This window comes from Montipora capricornis, chromosome 9 (genome assembly GCF_036669925.1).
Source record: "Montipora capricornis isolate CH-2021 chromosome 9, ASM3666992v2, whole genome shotgun sequence".
In the NCBI taxonomy this organism is placed as follows: Eukaryota; Metazoa; Cnidaria; class Anthozoa; order Scleractinia; family Acroporidae; genus Montipora; species Montipora capricornis.
In genome coordinates this window covers 39,645,426-39,657,925 of record NC_090891.1, presented here as the reverse complement: position 1 = coordinate 39,657,925, position 12,500 = coordinate 39,645,426, and the positions used below count along the sequence as shown (strand labels likewise).

Sequence of the window (12,500 nt, the reverse complement as noted above, 5' to 3'; positions counted from 1 at the left end):
GGATTAACATTGAATTTCAGAAGGCTGGTGTGCGTGGTCTGTCATTCTTGTTTGCAAGTGGCGACAATGGAGCTGGGTGTAAAAAGAAAAGATTCCGTCCTATGTTTCCATCTTCATCTCCTTATGTTACTACAGTTGGTGGTACTGCATTTAACGATCCCTTTACCGTCTCTAGTGAATATGGCTATGACATCAGTGGTGGAGGTTTCAGCTTTATCTTTCCACAGCCAACATATCAACATGATGTGGTCCAACAGTACCTGAAGTCCGGGCCCAATATCCCACCTTCCTCTTACTTCAATGCCAGTGGCCGTGCATTTCCTGACATTTCTGCAGTGTGCAACCACTTCTGGATAGTTAACAACTTGGTTCCTGTTCCGGGCGTTATGGGAACATCGGCATCAACACCAACTGTTGCTGGCATCATTTCATTGCTAAATGATGCACGGTTCCAGAACCAAAAGCCTGCTCTAGGATTTCTCAATCCCTTCTTGTATCAGAATGCTGCATCCATGTACGATGTTACCACTGGACATAATGAAGGCTGTCTTGACTATGATACTGGATTTTATGCCACTGCTGGCTGGGATCCAGTGACTGGAACAGGGACTCCCAACTATCCAGCATTATTAAAAGCAGCTCTTAAGGACTAAAAGATTACCTCAAAGGGCATTCGTCAGTAAACAGTTTCAAGTTATACCGCCATGAAAGCTAGGAATCTTGACTAATACTCTGCTACAGTTTCAACTTGTCCCTTCATACTATTTTCTGGTTTTGATATAACCCAAAATTTACTATGCAGAACCTATCTTTCCAATTGCCAAATTTCAATTTGTTCATAGAACCTGTAAAAAAGACCACTGTTCCATTGATAATGAGCAGTTGCATTAAATGCTGAATGAGCCTTTTTCTGTTCAAATAAAATAATACTGTCAATTCGTTCTGACGAGGGCTAATGCTGAAAACGTCAGCTCACAAATCATTCTCATGGTGACTGTCAATATTCTTTTGTGTTTCACATCCCAATACAGCACTACATTTTCTCTGGAAGCTAACACCTGCATTCATAAGATTTTCTTTGCTTTATTGACAAACATACAATAAAGATTACAATAGAGACAATTACTATCGGATACTAAGGACTACACTCAAGTTACATTGAACTGGGGTTAAGGTAATGATTCAAGGTGTTCTATTTACCAAAAAAAATTATTAAGGCATCTTGGATATTTTACATGCAACTTATTAAGATTATTCTACATGTACATTAAGGTAAAAATAACTGGCAACAAACATGTTTGTCATTCCGTCATTTACTACTTAATGTAAAAAATTGAGATATCAAAGTTGACAGAGACCCTTTCTCTAATCCTTGAGTTCTTTTCTACGTGTACCTTGATTGGCATGTAACTATGCAGCAGATAAAACAAAGGGGAAAGAAGAAATAAATAGCAGTAATTACTGGTATTAAAACCTGGTTCCTTCATTGTCTACCTGAATTTTCTTGATGGATTCATTATTAATATTACATTAAATAATTTATTTTAATTTAGCCCATTGACTCCAGGGAGTGAGACTTAAAAAGATTTTGCTTGTCAACTGGGGGCGTCCTAGGATGTTTGTCAATGGGATAAACAATTATTATTATTTACCGGTAAATAAAAATGTTCATGCAATAAGATGCATGATGCCAAATAGGGGGTGTATGAATGAATGTAGTAGCCTGTAAAAGAGAGATTCCTGGACATTTCATAAACTTGCAGACTGAAGTTCTAATTCCAATGGCTTGTTATAGCACAGTGGCCACATTCGACATTGTAATTAGCTGATTTTAACCCACTTTGTTGGTGTTCTCTTTTTAACGGCCTCATCACTGTTGCAGAAGATATGACTTGTGGTAGTAAAAAGCAAAGCAAGAAATGGGATTTTGACTTCCGAGTATGGTGCAATTGACCTCTTTCATAATGCCGGCCAAATAAAATACTCTCTTGTTTAAATGCTAATAAGCCTTCTGAGCCTCGCTACGACAAGCAAACCTCAAGAGAATTTTCCTTTCAAAACAAGGGCAGTGGGTCTAATTAACATATGTAAAAAAGACAGTAAATGTGGTCACCATTTTAAAAAGTGGTCTATAAGCTGTGTGTTCCTGAAAAACAGTAAAATGTCACGCTGGCTGGCATCTTTTGTTTGCTCAGACTCAATGAAACTGGTATTTGGTTTAAATGCCCTGTTTTTCGGCTCATTTATCAGTCAAGTTCTAAAATAAAATAATCTTAACTGAAATTAGAAAAATTTCCTGTTTTTTTAATTTTTATGTTAACAAGCAGCACACTACTGATTCCATTGAATGCAAACATTAAGTTTGACCTCTCTATCACTAAAAATGTTATATTCCAGCCCCAGAAAAGGCATTACAGTTAAACCATTGACTCCTCAGGAAACCTAGGATGCTTCCAGTTGATGAGTAAAATCATCAGGCGTTAACCAGAGTAAGATATGTCAAGTCGTGCACGCCAATGAGTCAATGGGTGAATAAAAGAATTCAAAACTCAGCTAGACAAATTATATCACAAGCAGAATTCGTACAATGTCATTATGTTCACATTGATGAAGTTCAAGAGATCCAAATTGTCTAGTCACTTGCTCTGAGTTTTGGACTTCTGACTTCTTTTAACATTAATCTTTGTTTACTGTTTTGCTTTGTCTACTTGTGAGAGAATACTTTGAGGGGTAATATTCCTGCGTAGGCCCCATATTACTGGTAGTATTTTTTACACTTTCAAAATAAAAATAATCATAGCACGATTCACATCACTTTTAATTTAATTGATCAAGCTTGTAAATATGTTCTTTTATCCACTGACTCCTGGGAGTGAGATGTAACAGATTTTACTCTGTCTAACGCCAGACAATTTTACCCATCATTGGGCGGGGAGGTGCATGCATCCTGGGGCACCAGAGAAGTGAATGGGTTAATATTCTAAGAAGTACACTGTACACCAAATATCCAAGATATATCACAATAGTGACTATGTGATGAAAGAGTAGACCTAGTGAAAATATGAATCCCAGATAGGATTTGATCCCCGACCCTTTAAGATCAGACTGGGTAGATGCTCTAACCAATGAGGGAGACACAATGAGCATGGGTTACTTTTATTGAGCAAGGGTAACCTGTGGGCATTGACTGGTATTGTAACATGCAGTCAAATAAAATTTAATACTGAGGTTGCTCAGTGTCTTATTGGTGCTGAGTTCTTCAATATCTTAATTTTACCATCTAGCGTTTTTTGTAGATACAAGGTTTTAGCTTAAGTCCAGCTAACTTTTTTGATGAAACAGTCTTGAATGATTCCTTATCTTTGATGAAGTCAAACAACACAAACATCTTGTTCGAGGTATCCTAGGAGAACAAACAACTCTCATTAAATAAACAAAACACGAGGTAGAGGTAGATAGCTTTATTAAAAATCCATTGCAGCCAAAAGGCTGGATTACGGACTGTACACATGTTTACTTAATACATGTACTAATTCATGTGTAAATTTAAAAAAGTTAGTTACTGAATATTCTACATATACAGGTATATGTATGTTTTTTTAATCCCTGTTCAAGCAAGATTCTCATAGTTACCTGTTGTTGCAGTTTAAACCCAAGTCTTGACAACGACTTGATAAACTCTGCTGTGTCACTAATGCGACTTGTCACTTCAGCTACTTTCAAAAAAGCACTGAAATGTCAATAAAAGAAGGCATATCAAGAAAAGGCGCCCTATCCATATAGAGAAAGGGAGGATGCACATGTCTATTCTCTATTCTATTCTCCATGCAGAGGGTTATCAATAAGTTTGCAAACAAAAGGGCTCCCTTGTTCAATCTTAGAATGCTTAAATAATTTGAAGGGACATGTGGTTATTAGTAGGCTTGATTTCCAGCTGTTTTGTGAGTGTGGTTAACATCCTCCTCCCAAGGAACGGCTGGATCACTGGTCCGTGACGCTTGTCTGTGATGTAGCACCCATCACAAATGTATTTTGTAAACCATCAATTGCATTTTGTACTTGGCAGGCAGCCGACTTTCTTATTGGTGGAAAATACAATTGGCTGGTCCAGTGATCCAGCTGTGGTGTGCATGGAGGAACGCAGGTGCACCAAACAGCTGGTCAATAGAGCCTAGTGGTTAAGTGGCAAGTAGCTTTTTTTTTTCTCAAAAAAGGAAGACAAATTTGAGAAATACATGTAGCTGCAGGTGTTCTTTGTCGGGTTTCACCTAATGTCTCTCAAATTTTGCAACCATTTCATTTGGAGGTATTACTCACTGTTTAGTGCTCTTATGCATGTAATACAAGAAAATTACTCAATTCTGATTGGACACTAGGGGAGTACGATCAAATTGCATCCCATAGAGTCAAGTTAAATTGGGAGGACCTTGGTGTGTCAAAGAGAAGGGTATAAAATACAAAGAGGTTGACAATTCTTCAGGAATGGAACCACCAACCCTAAGGCTGACCACTAAACCACCCAGTTCTTATAAAAGCAGAAGAGAGGAAGAAAACAGACGATCAACTGACTTGAATAGATAACATTAAATTTAGCTCGTGTAGTAGGCAGTTTTTGATTGATTCATGAGAAGAAATGGGCAAGCAAAGGCTTGGCTGAGTTTAAAGAAAGGCAATGAAGATGGTGCAAGCAAACAAAGAGAGTTTTTCTCTCGCCATTTTCTCTCCACACTTCCCACAGAAGTCACATTACAACAATCAACCAGAAAAATGCACAACTATGTACTTAGCTGGATAAAACAACATGTTACCCAAGTTTTAGAACTCTATGGGCTTCTCTCAAGAAATCCACAAGGTTTGTTCCCATTAGAGAAAGACAGAACACAACAACATCAACACTAGCTGGCTTTAAAGGAACCTGAAAAAATAAAAATATAGAAACATATGACCACTCAGCCATATCATTGTCCCAGTGTTACAATGTACATGGATTAACATGTTACTGGTGGCTCTTAAAAATGACAGCTCATGTAAATAACTGAAGCTAAAAGATGTGAAACGATTACCACTACTTGACGAATTACACAAAAACACCTCCAAAATACAAACCCCTGTATTCCAGTGTTAACATTTTCAGTGCATGAGCAGATGGAATTTGAAAAAAAAAAGACATCACAACCAATTAACTGGAAATTTTCAGATTAATTATTTGATGATACGTAGTGTAGGTAACAAAGTTAGTATCCCCACATTTTCGGTGGCTTTAATTTGCCTTCATCAGCGCATCAGATACATGTAAAACCAAATTTTCAAAAGTACAGACAGACAGAGTACAGAAGGGTTGGCACTAAAGAGAAGTCCATTCATTCCGTAAGTACATTGGTTTTATTAATAATTTATTGGTCTTTACACAGATCAACTTGTGTCGCATGCACACAAAATGATAAGAGGGACTCGTGGTTGGTACATACATGAGATCTCTACCGAAAGTGAAATGAGTCGAAACGTAACAAACATGGGCTGATTAGTGCCAGGTCCCTATCTTAGCAAACTAGTACCAGGTCCCTATCTTCGCTAAGGTCAAACAGATTATGCTCAGATAGGCACAAAGGGTCGTGAGACCAAGGAGTAACAGGTCAGTGGTGTAGCACTAACATGTACAAAATTGTCGAATGCCAATTGCTTCAACAGGCGAAAGGACAACTGAAAAATCAAAGTCCAAAGCAGGAATCGAACCCATGACCTCCATAACACCGCTCAGATGCTTTAACCATTGAGCTCATAGCACTCACTGGAGAGGAAAGCCTTTTTTTTTTTTCTAGGTCCTGAATGGACAATATGTCCCACCAAATGCGGGCTTTACAATATCACGAGCTTCAATGTTAACAAAATTCATCAATGATTGAAAGGTCTACTGGCACCCATGGGAATTATAGAATGCAAATTGCTCTAACAGGCTAAAGGACAACTAAAACATCAGAGTCCTAGACTAAATCATTACAACTAAATGTGAACGTAGACAAAGAAAACTTCTTGTTTGCTAAAACGAACCTTTGCCATGTTGCAGGCTGTTACAAGCTCATTTTTTGCCACAAGATCAAATGAATGAACTTTATTTTGAACACTTTGAGCAATGACTGCTTCTCCACAACCAAAATCAGCAATCACATCAGATGAAGCTCTGAAATACAAGTTAGAGGATACACATGTTACAAGTGAATCCAAAAAGGACTTTCACTCTGACCTTTGAAGCTCCCCCAGGGAGCCTCACTTTACCTTGTTCTCAACCATTGAATAATCATATCAACAGGATTGACTGGCCACAGTCCCACTTGATTAGTGAAACCCCGATGATAAATATCAAATAAGCTGGGGTCTTCCGAGAACAGAGCTACAGCCTCCTCTCCTGTCGTGGTGTACAACTGTTCATTTATCCAGCGAAACCTTGAAGATTCCAACTGCTTTGTCATCTTTTCAGAAACAGTTAATTTGCTGGGGATGACAGGAAATCTATTATGGAGCTCCAAACTTCCATTTTTTTTCATATGTATGTCAAAAGAATCTTGTTGTTTGTCATTTCCAGTTTTCTTTCTTTTCTCTGTGCTTTGCCCTTGAACACCTTCCTTTTTATCTTTTGACTTCTTTCTCTTGGAATTCTTCAATTTACTTTCAAAAGCTTGATTTGATCGACTTTCATCCAATTTTACAGTCAGTTTTGCTGATTCAGTCCTCCCTTCGCAATCTTGATTAACAACAGTTACTTTAGCTCTGCTCTTCTTTTGCTTCTTTTCCTGTTTTTCTGTTGCTGTTTTTATTGATTCACTCTCGTTTTCATGCAAGTCCCTTATTTTCTTGTTATCTGATCGGTTACTTTCATGTACACTATCAACACGAGCCTCAAGATCAGGTCCTCCAGCATATGTTACCCCCTCGTGATTCTTCGTTCTCTCTGATTGATTATCTTGAGTCCGTTCTGGGTGAGATATCATCAGAAGACCTGTTTTGAACTTACTCTTATCTCTCTTGTCCTTCCGTTTCTCTCTTGGCTTTGTTTTTCCGCCATCGTCATTGATCTCCTTTCGCTTCTCTCCCTTTCTCTTAACCTTATTCTTGTCTTGTACATTCAAAGCAAGCACATCTCGAGAAACCCGTGACGGTGTCTTGTCAGCTTCAGCATTCGAGATCTTTCCAAACAGTTGGTTAATAAGAGAATCCTGTTTCTTTGAAGAGCTTTCCCAAGGTAATACTTCGAAAGTGCTCTCCATGGAGTAAATTAAGTTAAAAGGAATCAGGCAAGCACACTGCTTTCGTCCGCCATCTTTGAAAAATGGTACTATATGGTCAGCGTTCTTCCGAGATGGTGATTTACTCCAGAGCGAGGCCGTTGTTCATCCTCTTCTGCTCGATCCGCACCATTCATCATGGCGGTGGGAAAAAACAAGAGACTGACTAAGGGAAAGAAGGGTCTTAAAAAGAAAATGTAAGCTGTTTACTGATTTCCGTTGCGGAAAGTGCATTCATCTACTGTTTGAAAAGCATTTTATGTGGGAAATATGGTTGGATGGCACGAATATACGATGGATTTAATTGGATGTGCAGTTCATGATTTTCTTCGAAGGCTTCGTAGTAATTAGCAACGGAGAGAATTCACCGTGAAATAAACATATGTTTTGAAATGACAGATTTGTTACTTTAAAATGGAAACATGGTCTTCTTATTTTATCATAATAATTATAAATTGTCCGTCCTAAACTCATGTCATTTTCGATTTGCACCTATTGACAGTGTCGATCCCTTTACCAAGAAGGATTGGTACGATGTCAAGGCACCATCCATGTTCACCATCCGACAAATCGGCAAAACCATGGTAACCAGAACTACTGGAAACAGTAAGTCATTCCTCTTGGCTGGACTGACCAGCTGTTCTGTGCGCCCACGTTCCTCCACGCACACAAGGCTGGATCACTGGTCCAGGCAATTATTGTATCCTCCAATTAGAAAGTCGCCTGCCTGGCAAGTACAAAATACAATTCCAGACCAGTGATCCAGCCTTTCATTGGGAGGAGGATGTCAACCGCTCCCAGAATGGCTTGAAATCAAGCCTTGTGATTATCTTGCTTTGCTTTATTTAAATATTTATGAATTTTGTGGCAAATGGTTAGAACCAACTTGAGCTGCTAGTATTTTTAAAAACTGTTTTGATTCCAGATAATCCCGAAAATTTAAGACCTGTTTCATCCGGGTCCTAGTTAAATAACAAGGTTACAAGTTAAGGAAGGAACCTTGTCATGTGAAGGTGCGGCTGTTGGTGCTGCGGCAGGGTTGTCAGTGACTTCCATATATCCAGCTACATTTAACTTCCACAGTTTCAAAACTTTTACCGGCTCCAATTTGCTGCTAAGTGTGCTGGCTTCATTACATTCTCCTTCTACTTAAACTGGCATGAACAAAAGTTAGTGGAATGTTTGTTAAGGACGGTGCCTATTATTGTTATTGCGCTTACGTTCTGCGCATCTGGAGATACTCGGATTTCCTATCGGTGATGCTTACTGATACAGTGATATTTTTGCGAGGTTTAAAACTATCCGGAGAAAGTATATCTTAGTAAGTACTCTTGGTATCCAAAAAGAAAATTGGTGGTAACCACACATTTTTGAGAGATAATTAAGCTTTCATTTGATAAAGAACGCCATACATTGCTTTTTATTATAAAGCTTTTTACAAATATTATTCATCAATTATCTTTGAAAAATGCTTGGTTACTCCCAATTTTCTTCTTGGATTTCAATAACACTTGTTAAGATCTACAGTTCCTGCACAACGTAAACCGGGGCCAAAATACCTTTGAATTAGTAGGCCCGTCCTTAATTGTTGTTGTTTTTCATCTTTGTAATCGGCCCTCTAATTTGTAGCTAAATTCATTGATTATTTGTTTCTGTCAATTGTTTAATAAAGTTAATAAAGTACAATTATGGACATCATGAGATGGTGTACAATTTGTTGTTAAATTTTTTACCTTGGATGCTGCATTTCTAGCTTTCTGATTGGTTCACTCAATCTCAGTTATTAGCTCATGTACTGTATGACCTGATAATGTAAATTATGGAAACTGATTGCATCAAGTGTTGCCAAGCTGGAAACTGATTAGCTTTAATTTCAAAGTGCCCAAGCATTCAGAATTCAGTGAAAGGCAATAAAGGAGATTATTACTAACTTTGCTGGCAGTTGGCAACTTTTGACAATCTTTGAATACTAGACCTTTTTCGTTGTACCTTGTTATTTCTTATTGAAGCTACTTTCCTTACAGAAATAGCCTCTGACGGCCTCAAGGGACGAGTGTTTGAAGTATCCCTGGCTGACCTGCAGAATGACGAAGTTGCCTTCAGGAAATTTAAACTGATTGTTGAGGAGGTCCAGGGTAAGAACTGTCTCACTAACTTTCATGGGATGAACATGACGACAGACAAGCTGAGGTCACTGGTAAAGAAATGGCAGGTCAGTGCTCTTAGTCTTGATGACATACCAGTACATCACTATCCGTTATATTCAGGGGAGCGTTCCTCCACTTTCTTACTACCCGTACATGTTCAATATTTAGTACATATATTGTGAAGGGTCATTGGCAGTTGCAGTGGAGTACACTGTGTTTTTGTGGTTTAGCATACGTGTAACTACATTGAAGCTGTACTGCTGTCAAGAATTTGCGAAGTTGTGATTGGGTAGGAATTATTTGTGTATCAGGATTGTACTGTTTTCCAAGTGGAAAGTACAACTTCACATGGTACATGGAGACGGGGATCTTGTATGAGATTCAAAACCTGTGGTGTTGACAGTTCAACACATTGCTTTATCCGTGGTTCAATATATAGGAAAACCTGATTCTGAGTTCAAGTTAACCCATTCACCCCTAGACCGGCCCAAACCGGCTATACTTAGTATTTTACTCTGTCTAACTCCAGCCCGATTTTACTCGTCATTGAGGAACCTCCAGGAGTCAATGGGTTAAAGTTATGCTTAATTGTATTGCATTGTACTTGTGTGATTTTCTTCAAATTTAGAATTGTGGGTGTTTCATCAAATTTGGGTCATTTGTTGTATTAGGGTCTTAATTAAATGACATCCTAAATTTAAAACTTGCACACACTTTTAAGAATTAGAGAGAAAAAACTTGAGCCACAAGTTGAATAGAGGTGAAGTGCAAATCTTTCGGCCTTTTTTTTTTTTTGTATGCAACCCTAAAGAGTCCTTTGAGGAAGTGTGGGTTCTGTCCATGGCTGGATCTAAGAAATAACCAGAATTACTCCAAAGTGCACCTTTTATCTCTTCGCATTTGAACCCTTCAATTTTAAAGAAACCTGTCATTCAAACTTTTTGTGGTTGTGTTGTAGCATACTTCGTCAAGGTACTTGATTTGTTATGGATTGTTATCAATTTACCAGTGCAAACAATGTTATTCTTCAGACCCTAATTGAAGCCCACGTTGATGTCAAAACTACTGATGGTTACCTGCTGAGGCTGTTTTGCATTGGTTTCACAAAAAAACGAACAAATCAAATTAAGAAGACAGCCTATGCCAAACATTCTCAAGTCAAAGCCATTCGTAAGAAGATGATTGACATCATAACACGTGACGTCAGCTCTGGTGACTTGAAAGATGCTGTCAACAAGTTGTAAGTGTCCTATTGATTTTTATGACTGTTGCCGTCATGACAATAGTGAGCTTAAACACGTGGTGTCTTTGAGATGTGGACAGCAACCAGAAGTGAGCTGTTCCCCTTTTAAAGGGGCAGTGTCACGCTATTCAAGGGTGCTGCCTAAGAAAATTTTCCGGGAGCCCTTTGGGCTAGTAGCCCGGGTCATTTTTTCAAAAGCCCATAATTAATTAATTCCAACTGGGATCAAAGTTACATTAAGGTGAGGATGAATCAAGTAGGGCGCCCGATAGGGCTACTTGTTCAGAAATTTGTTCGCCTGCGCTCGCAAATGAGGCAACCAGGCGGCCACTAGGCAGCAGCCTTGCTATTTCAGTGAAACTTTAAAACACTAAAATACATGTACGTCTTTGCATCAATCAAGACCAAAACATAATGGTGTAGTTTTGTTGCAAATAACAATGGAAGTGCACTGAAGCTATTCTTTGTTATTTGCATCCATGGATGGAGAGGATGGAAATGGATTGAAAAAGGTTTGGATATGTTGTCCACAGAAAGTTGCCAAAAAGTTAAATACAAATAACCCTTTGTGCAATAAATATATTTCATATCTTGTCTGTGGGCTGTCAGGAATATTGTATGTGTGAGCTAAAGTACAAATTTAGATTTTTACCCAGTTTTGACCTAGAAACAGCAAATTTAGCATGACGGTGTTTTCACACGACCACATTCATATTGCTAAATTAATTTTTCTTTCTTCTATTCAAGATCATTAATTTAAAATGTGAGAGGCACTATTGTCCTGTCATTCAAAATAATTATCATCTTCTGGCCGCCAGCCGGGTTTCAAAATCGTCACATGCATAAAAGTCTAGACAACGCTACATTGTACTTGCATCAACTTTCTCTTGTTGTAATAGCCTATCAGAAATGCTTATTTTGGGAAATAAACCCATCATAATTTATTGCGAGAAAGTTATAGACAACGCTTGCTCTTTCTTTGTGTTGTCATCTTGGACCCGCTCTGAAATAAACATGTTCTTTGATGTTGAATAATTGTGGTAAAAAAAAGGTTCAGTGTTGTCTGTCGTGGACTCGACATTTTGACCACTGTGATGACAAATATCATTGTCGATGAGAGTACAGAAAACACTGAACCACATTCCATTTGTTAATTTCCTGTGATGTACATGTAAGTTGACTGTAGTGTGCCATGTAGTGCATAATAGCTTGTAACTTGTGGCTTCTGCTTTAAAATTCAGAATCCCAGATGCTTTTGGCCGTGACATTGAGAAGGCCTGTCAATACATTTTTCCTCTCCATGACGTTTTCATCAGGAAGGTCAAGGTTTTAAAGAAACCTAAATTTGACAGTAAGTACTTAACTGTTTGACATTTCAAAAATATTGGGGCATGCAAACCTGATCCAAGACTGTCTATTCAAGTAAAAGATGTCCGATAGTAAAAAAAGGAAACTCTTGTGCAGCGTTGTTGATGGTACAATGTAACAAAAATTTGTTTTAAAAAATAGATTTTAAAACGCTGTAAAATGAAAATTTAATACCAACATTTCGGCAAACTGCCTTTGTCAAGTAGTTTGCGCATGCATATTAGTTTGTATACGCTATTTTCAAATCATTTGCCGTTTTACTACCGTGACAAAGGCAGTTTTGCCGAAACATTGGTATTAAATTTTCAATTTACAACGTTGTAAAAATTATCTTTTTATCAAATTTTTGAGTAAAAGATATGTAGGCGTTTGAAACAACCAACCTTACGATGTGATTATTTAGCAGAGGTAGATGGTGCAGGGTGCAGTGATGAGTACTCAAATCCCACCAATGTGACAGGG

General features: G+C 38.1%; 3 protein-coding genes across 3 annotated transcripts in view; 2 read left to right on the top strand and 1 right to left on the bottom strand.

Annotated features, from left to right (window-relative positions):
- The window catches only part of LOC138015004 (tripeptidyl-peptidase 1-like), a 2,614-nt gene extending 1,123 nt beyond the window's left edge, over nt 1-1,491 (top strand). Inside the window, exon 1 of the mRNA XM_068861896.1 lies at nt 1-1,491. This exon is cut by the window's left edge and continues 1,123 nt beyond it. Within this exon, the coding sequence (XP_068717997.1) occupies nt 1-653 (653 nt within the window). The 3' untranslated portion in view covers nt 654-1,491.
- Nucleotides 1,492-3,146: 1,655 nt separating this feature from the next.
- LOC138015006 (uncharacterized) lies at nt 3,147-7,314 on the bottom strand. Its single transcript, XM_068861900.1, has 5 exons — nt 6,274-7,314; nt 6,049-6,178; nt 4,809-4,915; nt 3,634-3,730; nt 3,147-3,403 (listed from the first exon to the last, which is right to left on the bottom strand). Exons 1-5 carry the CDS (start codon nt 7,260-7,262, stop codon nt 3,281-3,283), a joined length of 1,446 nt encoding a protein of 481 aa, XP_068718001.1. The 5' UTR covers nt 7,263-7,314; the 3' UTR covers nt 3,147-3,280.
- Nucleotides 7,315-7,354: 40 nt separating this feature from the next.
- LOC138015008 (small ribosomal subunit protein eS1) overlaps nt 7,355-12,500 on the top strand; it is a 54,099-nt gene continuing 48,953 nt past the window's right edge. The window contains exons 1-5 of the mRNA XM_068861903.1: nt 7,355-7,477; nt 7,783-7,886; nt 9,305-9,492; nt 10,459-10,667; nt 11,912-12,021. Coding sequence (XP_068718004.1) covers nt 7,419-7,477; nt 7,783-7,886; nt 9,305-9,492; nt 10,459-10,667; nt 11,912-12,021 — 670 coding nt within the window. The 5' untranslated portion in view covers nt 7,355-7,418. The remainder of the gene's footprint in view (nt 7,478-7,782; nt 7,887-9,304; nt 9,493-10,458; nt 10,668-11,911; nt 12,022-12,500) is intronic.